Source organism: Emydura macquarii, unplaced genomic scaffold (assembly GCF_026122565.2).
Source record: "Emydura macquarii macquarii isolate MOO-44397 ecotype Brisbane River unplaced genomic scaffold, CSIRO-AGI_Emac_v2 contig_705, whole genome shotgun sequence".
Lineage (NCBI taxonomy): Eukaryota > Metazoa > Chordata > Testudines > Chelidae > Emydura > Emydura macquarii.
The window spans coordinates 7257778-7273969 of NW_027130842.1; the positions used below are offsets into that span (position 1 = coordinate 7257778).

General features: G+C 38.2%; 1 protein-coding gene across 1 annotated transcript in view; it reads left to right on the top strand.

Moving 5' to 3' along the window:
* The window catches only part of UTRN (utrophin), a 503387-nt gene that overhangs the window by 63478 nt on the left and 423717 nt on the right, over positions 1–16192 (top strand). Inside the window, exons 5-13 of the mRNA XM_067542236.1 lie at positions 2204–2296; positions 3233–3405; positions 4679–4794; positions 6041–6204; positions 6933–7136; positions 8183–8364; positions 9106–9256; positions 11162–11281; positions 13650–13751. Of these exons, the coding sequence (XP_067398337.1) occupies positions 2204–2296; positions 3233–3405; positions 4679–4794; positions 6041–6204; positions 6933–7136; positions 8183–8364; positions 9106–9256; positions 11162–11281; positions 13650–13751 (1305 nt within the window). The remainder of the gene's footprint in view (positions 1–2203; positions 2297–3232; positions 3406–4678; positions 4795–6040; positions 6205–6932; positions 7137–8182; positions 8365–9105; positions 9257–11161; positions 11282–13649; positions 13752–16192) is intronic.

The following is a 16192-nucleotide window of genomic DNA, read 5'->3' on the forward strand; positions in this document are numbered from 1 at the left end:
TGGGAGGGGGGTGGAGGGAGGAGGTGAGGAGTTGAGCAGTATGTGTATCACCACTTGTCCCCTCCCCCGATTGTTCCTCTGCCAGGAGGAAGCAGGGAGGCTCATAGCCCTGTGCTGACTGGGATCGGGGCTCTTGACACCCACATAACCATGTCAGCAACCCCCAGTTTGAGAATCAGTGGACTATATCAAGTATTCTCTTTTCCCCAAATACGAACATAAATATTTATTGAACACTTCTGCCTTTTCTGCATTACTATTGATGATTCTACCATTTCCATTTAGTACTGGACCAATACAATTTTTAGGATTCTTCTTGTTGTTCCTAATATACATGAAAAACTCATTATTTTTCTTAACTCTGCTGGCCATAGATTTCTGCTTGTAACCCTTTGCTTCCTGTATCAATTTTCTACAACTTCGTAGTTTAATTTATATTAATAACTATCAATTTACCTTTCTTCCATTTGTTACATATTGGTCTTTTTAAAAATTTTTAATAGCTATCTTTACTTCACCTCTAAAACAAGTTGGCTTTTTAAACTATGATCACTTGTACCTGAGCTATCATTAATTTTTACTACTGTGATCGCTTCCTCTTTATCTGTGAAGGCAAGCTCCAATATAGAATTCCCCGGTTTGGATGCAACACTATTTGAATTAGGAAATTGTCATCTATAATATTTATGAATTCCAAGGATGTTTTGCATGAGACTTCCAGCATATGTCACTTAACTTAGTTTTCCATAATCATGCAGCTTTTTTGCCTACATATTATAGATAGGAGCATACGGAGCTGGTCATCTTGTTCCCTAGTGTGATTTGTGGATTTGTAGCAGACACCACGGTACCCCCATTTTGTGCTTTGTCTGACAAAATAGTAAGAAAATAAGATTCTCTTTTGTATCAGAGTAACATCATATAAGGCAGAATGGAATTTGTTTTTCTTTATCTGTTCACATTCATGCTGCCAGGCATTCTGAATTGAGGACAAATTTGCTGCTACACCTGACATATACAAATGTGCTTTATAATATGATTCAACCCAGGCATAATCTGAGTTCTTCCACTGAGTGCTTGATATAGCAGTGGATGTGGTGATGCCTTTGACAGTAGCACCATGGTCATCTTAATTGACTTTTTTCTATAGCCTCTAGATTTGCTGCTGTAGGTATGGCTATCCCTCTGTCCATTTTGTAACCCAAAAATAATTTTTCCAGTCTCTAATTCTATCTTCTCTACATGAAATTGATCAATTCAGATTTTTTTCCCATTAAGACATCTTACAGACATGGTTTATGGACTGCTTAACTTTAAAAGATAACTCTACCTCAGCATTACACACAGCTTTCTAGGTCTGAGGCAGTTTATTCTTTTCATTGGTCCATTATTTAGTTAATCCTCTCAGGAAAAACTGTGGAATCTGAGTCAGATTTTACTCTTCTGAAAAAAGCAGTTAGAGCTGAGTTTGTTTAAAAAACTTGAAATTTCAGAACGTAAAACAGAAATGAAGAAGCATTTTTCCCCTCAAAGCTTCCAGAAGTTATGAGGTCAAGTAAAACAAGAGGGGAAATTTCAGGAAAAAGCAAAGAGATCATTAACAATTAAGGACATTTAAAAAGGAAGATAAAATGAACACGATCTTGCTCTCATCCCTCTTACACTCCCTCCAGAAAAATCAAATAAAGGCCACTCAACACTCTAGACACACACTTTTTGCTGAATTGAGCCCTCGTTGTTAATCTTCTTCGGTTAAAACTAATGCAAACTAATTCTCCCCTGGACTCTATCACCACATATGAAACTTGTCATATGTAGTTTCTGGGTCAATATGAAAACTAAAGTTGTTTATAATTATGACACTTTCATGGCTCTACAATGCTCTATAGTATTTAGGATTACTTCTTACCTTGCAAAACAGAGCAATTACTGCATGTTTGCCTGTGTATGGGTTGATTTTTACATCCCCTTCTATTGCTGATCAGGATTGAACCCTAACTCTATAGCTTCTGTATTTTGCTTCTAGTTGCCTTCATGAAAAATTCAGGTAAGTTGCTCTCTGCTAAAATCTCTTTGATTGTTTCCACCAAATCAAATGTATTTGTTAATTTGCTAGTGGCTGGTTGGTTAGATATGAAAATGGAAAGAAACTCAAATCCTTGGTGAGAAATGTTGCTTGACTTAGTGTATTTAATGTCTCCAGGTGGAATTAGTGAATATTGGAGGGAGTGACATTGTTGATGGAAATCACAAACTGACACTGGGATTACTGTGGAGCATCATCTTGCACTGGCAGGTGAGAAAGCTTTGGGGCAGTTGGTCTCTTTCCAGGAATTTGCACATTGATCTTTTGGAATTCTTACAAACCTTTCTTTGTCCTCTAGGATGGAAAAGATTGCTTCCCTTTTGAGTTTGTAATTAAAAGTAGGTCACTTTAGTTTCTGACCTCTTCTATTGGCTGAATCCCACAATGCACTTTCCAATTGTGTCCAGTTGTGCTCAGTCAGGTGGTTCCATTTCTCGTGCTGTTACCACACAGAAACATTTTAAAGGAAGACGAAAACGTTACATTTTTATTCTTTTTGCAGGCTTTCTCTTCAGGCCTACTTGCAGGGTCTTTTTTAAAGTGCTCTAGCAGGATGGCCTTGAGTCTCATAGTGTAATTGGGGGCTGGATCTAGTGTCTCACTGAAGAATCTCCACTGACTTCAGTGGAGTTGCTCATGATTTACACCAACGTGAGTGAGATGAGACTTGGATACTTTAGGAAGGACTTTGGCCACTGCTTAAGCATCATATAGAAGCAGTAAATGGCCTATAAGAGGCTAAGGAGAAATCCCCATGTGGAATCATTGCCCCCCTGCAAGGTCCAGTGTAGTGGGGGACATGCCGTGGGTAGATCCAAGGACAGAAGGAGGCAGAGATATAGCACATGCAATGCAAACCTGGGCAGCACTAGGGATGCTGTTGTAACTTAGAGCAGCCTTGGACCATTACACTAGGGTTCTGTTCTGCCCACACAGCAGCCCATGATCAGGAGGGTGCAAAGTGTCTTAAAGGCTTCCTTCCTCGCTCAGCTGCACTGCCTGCAGCTGACCTAACGTGTTTAGTGAAAATAACATTCTGAACTCAGATACCAGATGGTGGGACAACTCAGTGTAAATGCTGTTCTGGCAGATAAAACAAATAATGTATGTAAATTATAGTTGTTACTCATTATTTGCCTTCTGCAGGTAAAAGATGTCATGAAGGACATCATGTCAGACTTGCAGCAGACAAACAGTGAGAAAATCCTACTGAGCTGGGTTCGACAGTCCACAAGGCCTTACAGTCAGGTCAACGTTCTGAATTTTACCACAAGCTGGACGGATGGACTTGCCTTTAATGCTGTGATCCACAGACACAAGTAAGTGACATGTTAGATTGCTATACAGCATTTGCCTCTTCATCCTGGAGTGTTCAACAGCTTTTAGACTGTTTAAATGATTCATTGGTGGTGGTCATGTGTTTGGTTTTTTGTTTTGGTGTGGTTACAGTAACAATGGAGGAAAATTTGCCAATGCAGCACGCGCTTGCAGAGGGCAATGCCAAAGCTGCTACACTGTAACTCCCTCTGTTTCTCTGTTTACTTTTCAATTACCAAAAAATAAAAATACTTGAAATTGTTTAAAATCCCAATTGACATGCAGTAACCAGGAAGTAAAATGAATGTCTTTACCAAGAGGATATCTTGGCTGTTAAACCATCTTACTCCTTTCCCCATAACTGAAAACACTTGGAAAAAAGTTTCCAGTCCAGCTTGTTGTTTTTAGCATCTCTAGTGAGTAGATAAAGGACCGTTTTGAAACTAATCAACAAGTAATACAAGCACCATGGCTCCCTCTTAGTTTTGAATAAGTGTGATTTGGGACGCAAAGTAATTATTCTCACACAGTTGGCATACATTACTTAACAGAAGAATCAAAGGATAATACAATTCTGTACGCCTCTATAGTGTGTCGTTTTACTTTCCCTAGGCCCTACTCTAAGAGTTATTATTTAAGCTGCTCTGGGCAAAGATCACATATTCTTTGTTTTGGGAATATCTACAAAAAATCGTTACTAATTTAAAAAAATTACTTTCATATTTCTGCTTGTGGTCAGTCCAGTCTAATTTTAAATGTCTCAAATGCTTGGGATTCTATAATTTCCCTCAATGGGCTTTTCCACAGTATAATTTATAATTATTCATTTAAAATTTATATTGTTATAGTACCTAGGGGCCAACCAGGTCACAGATCTATTGTGCTAGGTGCTGTACCGACATATAGAAAATGACAGTCCCTGCCTCAGCAATCTTATAATTCAAAAGATGAGACATAACAGTTGAATGTGTTGAGCAAACAGGTTGGGATGGCGTGCAGTGGAGACACAGTAACAAAAATAATAGGAGGTGTGAAATTCTTGTCAGCAAAAATTGCAACTCCCTACCTGCCGTGTGTGTGTGTGTGTGTGTGTGTGTGTGTGTGTGTGTGTTTCAAGTAACATGTAACCTAAATATTCCTTCTCTTTACTTTAACCCATTACACATAGGATTTACAAAATGATACCCCTTTCTTACCCTCCTTGTTTAAACCCTTCAAATATTTGTAGTTAATTGTTTATTAATTGTAGTTAATTTGTTTTTCCTGTACTTTCAGACCTGAGCTCTTCAGTTGGGATAAAATTACTAAGTTGATCCCAACTGAGAGACTACAACATGCTTTCACTGTAGCCAGAAACCACCTGGGTATAGAAAAACTGTTAGATCCTGAAGGTAAAATATGTTTGCTCTTGATTATAAATTCATTTCTGAGATGTGTTCAAAATTTACTTCCATTTACTTTTAATGTGAATACAGAGTCAAATTGTTTTCCAGCTGTAACTTCTTGTTGTCTTAAGCCATTAACTTTGAAAAGAGATCTAGTTATAAGAAAGGTGTGTGTGTAAAAGTGACATATGTCTTCACTGATCGTTTTTATATATATACAAACACAATTTTAAATTAAGTGATGCAACAAATGATGATTCTTGGTTAAGAAAGAGAGAGAAGCAATAATTGATTCACAATCTTTTTTTATTTTTTATGAAGTACAAGTTGATTATAACGGTATTTTGTCAAAAGGTGTAGGAGTTAAAACTGTGAATGACTAAGTGTTTTTCAGGTTAATGTAAAACAAATACGACCCAAGGGGTAGCTCTTCTCACACACAAACCCACTTTGCTTTCCATGCCTGCCGAACAGCAGTAGCCACTTATCAGCTGCTTCAGGGTTTACCTTTGGGAGCACTTGCCAGCAAGCTTCTATGACTTCTGTTAAAGCCCCACCCCTCTGAGTGAACTCTGTGCCTCACAAAGATAAGTTCTACATAATAGATCAGCAAGGGGCCTCTACAGCACTAGGTGATCAGTCCTAGGCACAGGTACAGAGGTAAGATAAGCCAGTGTGTCTGTTACAAGTGAGGATCATGGGGCCTCTCTCTCCACTGGGACTGGACTGGACTGGACTGTATGGTTTGATGCAGCTCTGAGGAAACTGGTATGTTCAGTTATAGGATTTGGTAGCTTCCGCGGCACTATCTATACTGCATAGGGACTAACAGAATGTGTACTTTCCATTTTTGTTCTCTGCGCAGCTTTTGTAAACACCGAGTTTCCCAGTAGACTTTCCAAACTAAAATTTGTGATTTCAGGAGCCTTTTTGATTTGTAAAGTTAGGGTCAGCTTTAAAATACAAAGTTAAATGTTGGGGCAGAATCTCCTCCAACCTCTTCCCAAAAATATTCTAGCATTCCAAGAAAGAAAGGGTGTTCCATTTTTTTGGGATTTCCATTGCTGGTGCTGCTCTGATCTATTAACGATTCTAGTCAGTTAGGGAAGGAAGACCTGACCTTTTGACATAAAACTTATTTATGATAATAACAGAGACCCTGATGCTTTCTGGTATACAGACCTCACTGTAGCTATGTAGGAGATGATTTAGAAAAGCAGTTTCACTTCATTTTTTAAAATTTCCTGTGTAGATGTTGCTGTACAGCTTCCTGACAAAAAATCTATCATCATGTATTTGACCTCTTTGTTTGAGGTCCTTCCTAAGCAAGTCACCATGGAAGACATCCGCGAGGTGGAGACTCTTCCAAGGAGATACAAAAAGGAATGTGAAGAAGGAGCATTTAATATACAGCAAGTATGTTTCTGTCCATCCAGGTCTGGAAGGCTTTTGGCTCTAATTTTGGCTGGTTTTCAAGTTCATGCGTTCTTCCTGCAATATGGTCGTAGCCCTCCCGCCCTCTGCAAAATCCATGGAAGGATACTAAAATTGTACCCCTAACAATCCTCCTCCTGGTTCTCTCTCTCACCTTCACTCTAGCATTGCCTCTCCTTCTCCTTTCTTTGCCTCCCATTTGCCTCCCATTGCCTCTCCTTCTCTCTCCCTTTTCCTATGCTGACAATTGTCTACTTGTCCTGGAAAGTTTCAAATGCTTTAAGCTTTCTGCTTCTGCCCATCATTCTCATTCAGCTTAGTGTGCTGGACAGGATGGCCCCTATCCTGAATTGAATTTGCAGTGGGGGGAGTTTTTGTTCTTCTCTGGCACTCTTCCCCCTCTACTTCAGAGTCACTTGCTGACTTAATTTAATAAACACAACTGAGAGTGATTTTATTTCTTAGTGATGACCTCTAGATTCCATTTTCCATTTTTTCCCAAGGGGAAATTAATCAGATCTGATAGTTGGACCCTCTAGTCTACAAAATAACCAACTATCCTATTTTAGTATGTTAAAAGTTGGCATAACAGACACATTGTTACATCACTGAACTACTCAAGGAATCTTAAACAATCTGTGTTTGGTGCTGGTTTTGGAAACAATATCTCTGCGTTTATAAGAGATGTTACTTTCCTCTTTGCTATGTAGAGTGCAACACCTGAAGAGGAGCATGGAGGTTCTAGAGCAGAAACCCCTAGCACCGTGACTGAGGTGGATATGGACTTGGATAGCTACAAAGAAGCTCTGGAAGAGGTCCTCATGTGGTTGCTTTCAGCTGAAGATGAATATCAGGAGCAGGATGACATATCTGGTGATGTTGAGGAAGTCAAGGAGCAGTTTGCTACCCACGAAGTAAGTTTCTGTGTTGGCAGATTTTTTTCCAGCCCATTCTTAAAACTGTCAGTTCTTGATACTTAAAGTAATATCACCATTCTGTTTCATTTTTGTTGCTTTTGCTAAATTTATATTGATAAAGTTTGTAGGATATTTTAAGGCTTGTGACATTTGCATCATGCTTTGTTATGTGCATTTGATTTTGAGTTTTAACCTTTTGGGGGTTTTTGTTTAGTTTTTTAATAATAGAAATAATTGGTTATTAGAATGTTACTTTTAGTGCGCAGCTTGTTCTCATTACTTAGCTTCTACATTGTTTGATGGGAATTTTATAAACTTTGTCATGGTTTATGGGCCAGATCCAATGGTGCTATGCTGATGTACACCAGTGGAAGAGCTGGTCCTGCTGTTTCCCCATTTTAGTGTGAGGTTTCTGGTTGTAAGTGTAATGTGCTAAAAGCAGCAGATGCTAGAGATGGAAAAGTTCTGTTAGACACTTTAGTCTTTCTGTCAATGTGAAATATACAATCACGTCTAATCAGAAAACAGAGCCACCTTCAAAATAGTTCTCTTCCATGTGTAGGGGCTGTATGGCCATAGATAGAGAAGAGAAAAGACCACACCCACATGCACATTTTTGGACTTTTTGTTAAATAACACAAATAACTCTTATTTCCATAGCCAAAAACGTATCTGCTTTCTTGCGGTATGTTTTGTTATTGATTTCCAATATTGTTTCCAATTAATGTTTGTTAATATTTTCAGTGCACTTATTTTAAAGATTGTCTCCTAACCAGCAACGTCTTCTCTTAGGAAAAGTCTATTTTTATTCCCTTGTCACCTCTTTGTTTTACTGGAATGAAATACTTGCCGTTCTAATGAAATTTTCTGATGTAGAGAGAAATGGGTTAAGGTTTGCTGTGCTTGTGCTTTTGATGATGGCAGCTTATTCCTCAGCGTTGTGGTTTGAACATTATCAGTTTATTAAGATTCTCTTGCAAATTCATAAACTCCTGATGGCAGCTCACAAATCATGATGATGTGGTTGGTTGTACCTTTTCCAGGCTTTTATGATGGATCTGACTGCACACCAGAGCAGGGTGGGTAGTGTACTGCAGGCTGGGACCCAATTAATAGCACAGGGTAATCTATCAGAGGAAGAAGAGCTGGAGATCCAGGAACAAATGACACTGCTAAACTTTCGATGGGAAGCTCTCAGAGTGGACAGCATGGACAGGCAATCTCAGTGAGTTGCACCCTAAAACTCTCTATGTATAGCTGGAGAACTAGTTAATGGAACTCCTTGCGTATTTAGCCTGATTTTGAGGGCTAATATCAGATTTTTCAGAATGAACTTGTCATTTTGTGTATTAAATCCATCCTGTTTGTGACTCATTAACCTATCTGGAGCAAAGCAAGAAGGAGGAAAAAAAATCAGCATTCTTAGCTACATTAAGACAAATATTTATATGTATATAGTGTAAAAGATGCCAGACTGAAAATACAGTGTACTGTTTCTGTGTATAGTAAATAGTCTTAAAATTGTTATAATAATTCAAGTTCTTAGACAAATAAAAGCCTTCAATCATTGTAAAGAGCTGTATTTATTTATATAATACTAAGGACTATCGGAAGGATTATTTCCTTCTATGGTTTATTACAGTCATTAAGAGAAAAATTGCATTTCATTGCAGCTCTTGGCATTGTTTTTAAGAAGGAACATCTGATGCAAGAAACAATTAAGCTGTCCGAAATTGTGAGCGTATTTTTATATACACTGGTGTCATATTTCACTAACTTTGGAGGAGTAAACAGAAGCTTAACTATGTTTTCTTTAGTTTAGAATGAAATGCTGAACAATTTATTTAGAAATAAATGGCTTAGATATAGCTATATGGCTTTCTTCTTATTTATAATTAGATCTTATCCTCTTTACTTGGAAAAGTCTTTCTGAAATTATTCTGCTTTTGTTTTCTCCCATGTGCAGCCTGCATGATGTGTTGATGGAATTGCAGAAGAAGCAATTGCAGCAGTTGTCTGACTGGCTGACTGTCACAGAAGAACGCATTCAAAAGATGGAATCTCAGGCCTTAGCTGAAGATTTAGAGTCACTTCAAAAGCAGATGAACGTTCATAAAGTAAATGCCTTTTGCCCCTTCCATAATACCTATGATATGGAAAAAAATATTCAGAAGCTCTAATAACTTAGTGACTCTTACGATGGAGAAACTCATTTGTGGCAACCTCTTCAGGGTCCTTTCTTTTTAGTCAAGATTCAGATCTGGCTGTACACTGAGGAGGCGTGCTTGATAGTTTTGATGTGGAAGGTGAATGGTAATGGAAAGGAAGACAATTGGACAATTTTGAAAGCACTTCATTTACTAACCGAGGAAAGCACCTTTAGTGGAAATTGCATATCTTGCCTTGTTCGCTGCATGAACAGTTCTGCAGTAAGTTGCTTGTGTTGGCTGAGGGGCTGAAAAATAACACACGTAATTTGCCCATAATGAAGAGCTGGCTATGCTCAAGGGCATTGTACCTCTTGCCACTTAAAAAACCCTCAAACAATAAACAAAACAAAACACCACTAAGCCATGAAGAAATTGCTGTTCTGTTTACACAACATTCCACTATTGGTGTGGCTCTAAACCAGGTTTCTGGAGCTAAGTCTTGCCTTCTGCTCCAGGTGCTTTTAGAGGAGAGAGAGCTTTTGGAAGCTCATCACTCTTAAAGCATTCTGTAGTAAGTGTCAAAAAGAACATTCATTTTGAGGTGGAGGCAGCTTATTGACTTTCTTCCCTGTAAGGGATGTATTGTAAGGGACAAGGGCATTAGAGATCCTATTAAAAACTGCCACAAGAGTAGACTTTGCCCTAGGCTCATTGGCCAAAATTTCTCCTCCCCTAACCGTTTTGTGACTTGAGTGCAGTGTTTGTTTCCTTCTTCCATCGTCAGAGGTTGCTACATTTCAGTGTGTCTTGATGCATATAGATTTTGAATACTATTACCTAGCTCTTTTATATAGTGATTTTTCATCAGTAGATCTTAAAGTGCTTTGCAGATGTGTCAGTATCATTATCCTCATTTTGAAGATTGGGTAAGTGAGGCAAAGAGAGATGAAGTGGCTTGCCCAAGGTCACCCAGCAGGCCAATGCGGAACTGGGAGTAGAACCCAGGTCTCCTCAATCCTAGTCCGTGTTGTAGCCACTGTGCCAAGGATCCTTTGGGATAAAAAGTGCTACAGAAAATGCAAAACAGTATTTACAGTGCACAGGTATTCAGGTATTAAAAGTGTTGTGTAATACCTAGATATAATACCTACACTTTTATGCTGCTGAATAACATGAGTATCTCTCCTCTCCTACATGCTCTTTTTAGTTGCTTTGTAGCCTTTTGTGAATATTGTCTCTGAATATGCAGTATATACCATCAAAGCTGTACAGTTAGTTGTCATTATTGTTCCGTCAAAACCTATTGTAAGACAGTGTGCTTTGTGAGTAACAGCAGATTCAGTTACTCACAATGTGATACTTTAGTAACTAAATTTACTAAATTTAAGTAACTTTAGATACTACAGTAACACATTTTATAGAAACCCTTAGCTTTCTTATGTGCATCATTAGAGGTTCAGAATGTTGAGAGCCAAACATTTGAATGTTCAGACATCTCTTTTTATTTGTTAGAGTGCAGAAAGTACATTTTTTTGTAAATGATAACAGAGGGCTGGTAAAAATACGTAACTTTTCTTATTCATATGGCTGTTGTGTGCACTCCCATTCAAGTGTGCTGAAGAATTTTATGAGTGATATGGTATATCGCCAGGTATCTTCCATCATCTGAAATAATGGATTTTAGGTTCATTACACTTTCTAGTTGCCTTTTTTAGTATTTAGTTACATTTAGATTTGTCTCTCCTTAATAAAACATTTGCTTAACTGTTGAGACTTAAGCACTTCACCACAGCAACCGTTTTAACTGCTGTGGCCAAAAAGGTGGCTCTTTGCCCATATCTAGTGTCTGTAACCATTGATTTGTTCTCCCAGGAGCTGCAGAATGATCTTGAGATAGAGCAGGTAAAGGTAAACTCGCTGACCCACATGGTGGTGATTGTCGATGAAACTAGTGGTGAGAGTGCCACAGCTGTACTGGAAGAACAACTGCAGGTAAATGTTTTGTACTGTTGTTTATTGCACTGCATTACATATAAACTGTGCAGGATGGCTTGGTATTGACACATTTGTTTATCTGATAGTTAATTGTGACTCTGTTGTAAATACAGTACATCTTAATTGTGAACTACCTTAATTCATATTTTTCTCTGTTGTTTAGTCTTTAGTGTTTTTTGACACCTGTGATTTATTAGCATATGCTTTATTCCTCTGAAATAAAATATTAGAATTCAAATATAGAAAGGTATTTGCTGAAGAACCTGACTCACAGGCCAAAAACTAAGAAGTTAATTTGTCATTGCCTGAGTACAGACAATACCATAGATATCAGTTTTAATGCAGTTTAAAAAATGAACACATTTTTTGTGCTGTAAACAAATTATTAAATCATAGTTATCTCTGAAAGATTGATCTTGGTTTCTTATAACAACATAAAGAATTATTAAAATGGCCTAGGGTAAAATCTTCAGAAGTCCTAATTCCCATTTTCAAAAGTGCATAAGTCACGTCAGAGGACAAATCCAGTTTACAGAGGATGATAGTCTGTTGGACTTGTACTCTTAAGAGACATAGACGCTTTTTTGAAAATTTTACCTTTAATGCAATTTCATTTGTGGAACTATACAAAAGTAATGGGATGATTTACAGTAGTTTTTTTACTTCTCCTTTGTATAAGTAATTTTGATTGAGATGTACATGTGAAATTTGGTTAAAAGTATATTACTGTTTGAAGAGATGACCTTTTTATGTATTTCCTAACTAACTTCTTATTAGGGCTATCAAACAATTTAAAAAAGTAATCATGATTAATCGTGATATTAAAAAAAAGTTGTGATTAATCGTCCTTTTAATCGCACCATTAAACAGTAATAATACCATTTGTTTAAATGTTTTTGGCGTTGGGGAAACAGTGCGTGCGTGGGGATGGGGGGGGGGGAGGCTCTGTGTCTCTAAACCTGAACACTTTCTCAGCCAGCTGCTGGCGGCACGCTCCTCCTGTTCCCCAACCCCAGCTCAGTGGTGACTGTGTACATACATGGGTGGGGAGACATCAGACCTCCCCTCCCGCAGTACCTGCTCTGCGCAGCTGACAGGAGGCAGACTCCAAGTCCGGAGCAGCTTGGCCAGGAGGCCTCCATGAGGCCTGGGGGTGCGGAGATGGGGCAGCAGTGGAGTGGAGTGGTGGGAGGAGGGGCACCCCTGCACGGGAGGCGTGCAGCAGCGCCCCCCTTAGCACATTGCCCTAGTATGTGATTAACGCTCGTTTAAAAAAAATAACGTGTTAATTTGTTTGGAGTGAATTGCATTCATTAACTGCGATTAATTGACATCCCTAATTATTATTTTTGCTTACAAATATTTAAAAAAAAATAGTGCTATCTACAAATTGAAACATGAAGTGGCATACAAATGTTTAGCATATCTGGCATGTAAATACCTTGCAGTGTTGGCTACAACAGTGCCATGCAAGTGCCTGTTCTCACTTTCAGGTGACAATGTATAAGCGGGCAGCATTATCTCCTGTAAATCTAAACAAACTTGTTTCTCGTGGCTGAACAAGAAGGACTGAGTGGATTTTGTAGGCTTTTAAGTTTTACATTTTTTTGTTTAAGTGCAGTTATGTTTAAAAAAAAAAAAAAAAAAAAAAACTACGTTTGTAAGTTGCACTTTCACGATAAAGAGTTTGCACTACAGTACTTGTATGAGGTGAACTGAAAAATACTATTTTATCTTTTTTACAGTGCAAATATTTGTAATAAAAATAATAGGAATTGAGCACTGTACACTTTATATCGTGTGTTGTAATTGATATCAGTATATTTGAAAATGTAGACAAATATCCAAAAATATTTATAATAAATTTAAATTGATATTCTATTATGGTTTAACAGTGTGATTTAAGACTGCGATTAATTGCGACTAATTTTTTTAATCAAGTTAATTTGTTTTGCATTAATCGCTTGAGTTAACTGTGGTTAATTGACAGCCTTACTTCTTGTATTTTTAGAATATTTCCCAATTAATGTCCTATATTTGAAAGATTACTACTTGGCTTAAAACAAGAGATGATCAAGCGTAGGATTTTCAAAAACAAATCAGTGGTGAAACTTTGCTCCCCGAAAAGTTAGTGGGATCTTTCACTGACTACAGTGAGAGTAGAGTTAGGCCATCTGTTGAGGACTCTTAAAAGTTCCCTCCTTTGACTTTATGTGAAACGATAATTACAATTCTAGATTGGATAATTGTAGTATAGAAATGGGTTATAGTGATGTAGAGAATATAATTTTGCTTTTGAATATCTGGCTTTTTTATGCATTTCAAAGTGTGACTGAATGTTCATTAATGTTTCTTGCTCATATAGAGACTTGGCAAGCGCTGGACAGCAGTTTGTCGTTGGACTGAGGAACGTTGGATCAAGCTGCAAGATATTCAGATTGTGTGGCAGGAATTGTTGGAGGAGCAGGTAGGAAACTGTACAATTATCCAAAACGATAAATCGAAAAATTCTGATTCTAACTGATGATAATTGTAACCACCAAAAACATTTGTAAAATTACAAAATTTTCATCTGTAAAATTAATTGTCAAAAGATGCAAGATTAATCTCCTCTGCCTGGGACCTGCCGACCTGTACATGAAAGTATTATAGGAATTACTGTAGTGGATCAGACCAACCTTGTCCAGTACCATGTCTCTACCATGCTCCTGAGGAAACTGTAAACCCCTCTTAATGAACAATTACGCAAGAACGTGATGCGGTAGGGTGCAATACCTTGCTGTTAGCTGAATCATGATGTAAATTAAACCCCTTTGCTCTGTTGAGATCAAAAGTCCAAGTAGTAGGAACTGCCTGAGGTTTCAGAACTAAATGAAGTGTCTGGCGGCTGGGGACCAAGAAGAAGTTGAAGATGGAGCAAAGAGCTGTGCTGTATCAAAGACAAGCCATTAAGTATCTCAGGTTTTCTCTGAGTCAGGGTGGAGAGGAGTTGCCTGTCAGAGATTAGTGGAGCTTGGTTTCAAATGGAGACAATTGGGTCTGGTGAAAGGAACTAAGTTGTTCTTCTTTCCTCCACTTGATACAAAGGAGGACTTGGACTATGTGGCAACCCTGACGAGAGGAAGCAGCTTGGTTTTTTTCCCCTTGTTTTTCTGATGAGGGACTTCTGTGAGAGACTAACCGCTATCAGGGATAAAACAGCCCTGCAGAGCTGGATTTGGTTCTCATTTTGGTTTGGATTCCTGCCCTGTCCTAAAGACCACAGTGACCCTTTTATTCAAGCCCCTGAGGAAGAAGTTTTAGCTTAGACATGAGAGCTTACACAACCTGTCCAATGTAGTGATATCCATAACCATAAGAATATATAATCCTTTAAAAAAATCCTAATTGTTTTGTCTCAGTAATATATTGTGCCAGTGAGTTCCATAGGTGAAGTGTTGTAAAATATAAAATTATTTTACCAGTTATACATTTTTGCATTCCAGTTTCATTGTTTTTGCATTATTAAAGTAAATAATTCTTACGCCTCGGTCATAATAATATCCGTGTGCTTTACTATAGAAGTAATTGCACCACAATGTAGGTATGAGCATCTCATCTTGCAGGATCAATATCTGTGGAGTGAGGATAATTTATCAATTTAGGATCCAGCGGTCATTGGACTCTCCTGTATTGTTAGCCAATAGTGTGTGTTTGTCTGTATTAATGGTGAGACAGTTAAAGGATTTGTATCTGCTTTATATTCAAACTGTAATACAGTTTTTAAATAGCAGATTGTTTTCTTTGGGTTAAGACCAGTAAAGAATGGAGCAAAATGGAAACTGTTGGTCATTGACCCTGAGAGTGAAGTAACAGTGAATCACTAAGGAATTGGTAATTCTAGAATTTTTCCCAAATGTGCTCTAAGTGCTGCCAACATGAACAAATGCACATCATTTTGCAGCCAACTAATCAATTCTGTGACTAATATCATTACAATTATTGATATAAAATAAAACAAGACAGTTTAAGAGAATGAGGTACATGCCTATCTCAATATTTTCTGATTTAGACATAATTTTAAGATACAAATCCCTCTCTGCAATCTGGACTGGTATATCCTGTGTCACCCAATCCCCCATTCCTGGAGCGCGTCTCACTCTGCTTTGCTGTGTGAACACCCACTCCTAGGCAGCTCACGCACAGCCACCAGCAACCAAATCCTTTCCCCCCGACTTAGTGAGTGAGTGCCTCTAGCTGACCACTCCTGGCATTATGCAATGGTTTAACCCACAGCCAATATCCCCAGTCTCAGATGCAACTCTAGGAACTGCTGTTTTACAGAGTTCAGTGCTGTCCACTGTACTCTGCAAGCTCAAATATGTCTGTCAGTTTATCAAAGAAATTGATATGCGCCAGCTCTGTCACTTTAAATGAAGTCTTTACACACACCCAAACCACGTGCACTGCTTTAGATAAAACGGACAAATAAGTTTATTAAGCACAAAAAGATTTTTAGTGGTTATAAGCTAGAGGAAGGCATGTCAGATTTAATCAAAAGTAAATAAAAGGCAAATCACATTCTAAATTAAGCTTAACACTTCAATAGCTTTACAGTTTTATATGGTTCTCACCACCGGCTGGTTGGTGAATCCCCAGCCAGGCTTTCCCTCTGTGGGCAGTCTTGATGTTGTCTTGTAGATGGATTTCAAGGGAGAATGTCACCCCTATTTCAGATGTCTTCATGCCCCCCTCCAGGGTCAGGTGACCAACAGTATTCCTGCCTGGTCTTCTCCAGGTTCGGAGTCAAGGATCATCACTGTATTAGATGCTTAGGTTAGTCTATTGCTCCTGGAAGAGCTGGATTGTTTTATGGATGCCTTAGTGAGGTGTGAGCTACCTCTCTGCTTTTAGTGTTTGCCTAGATCA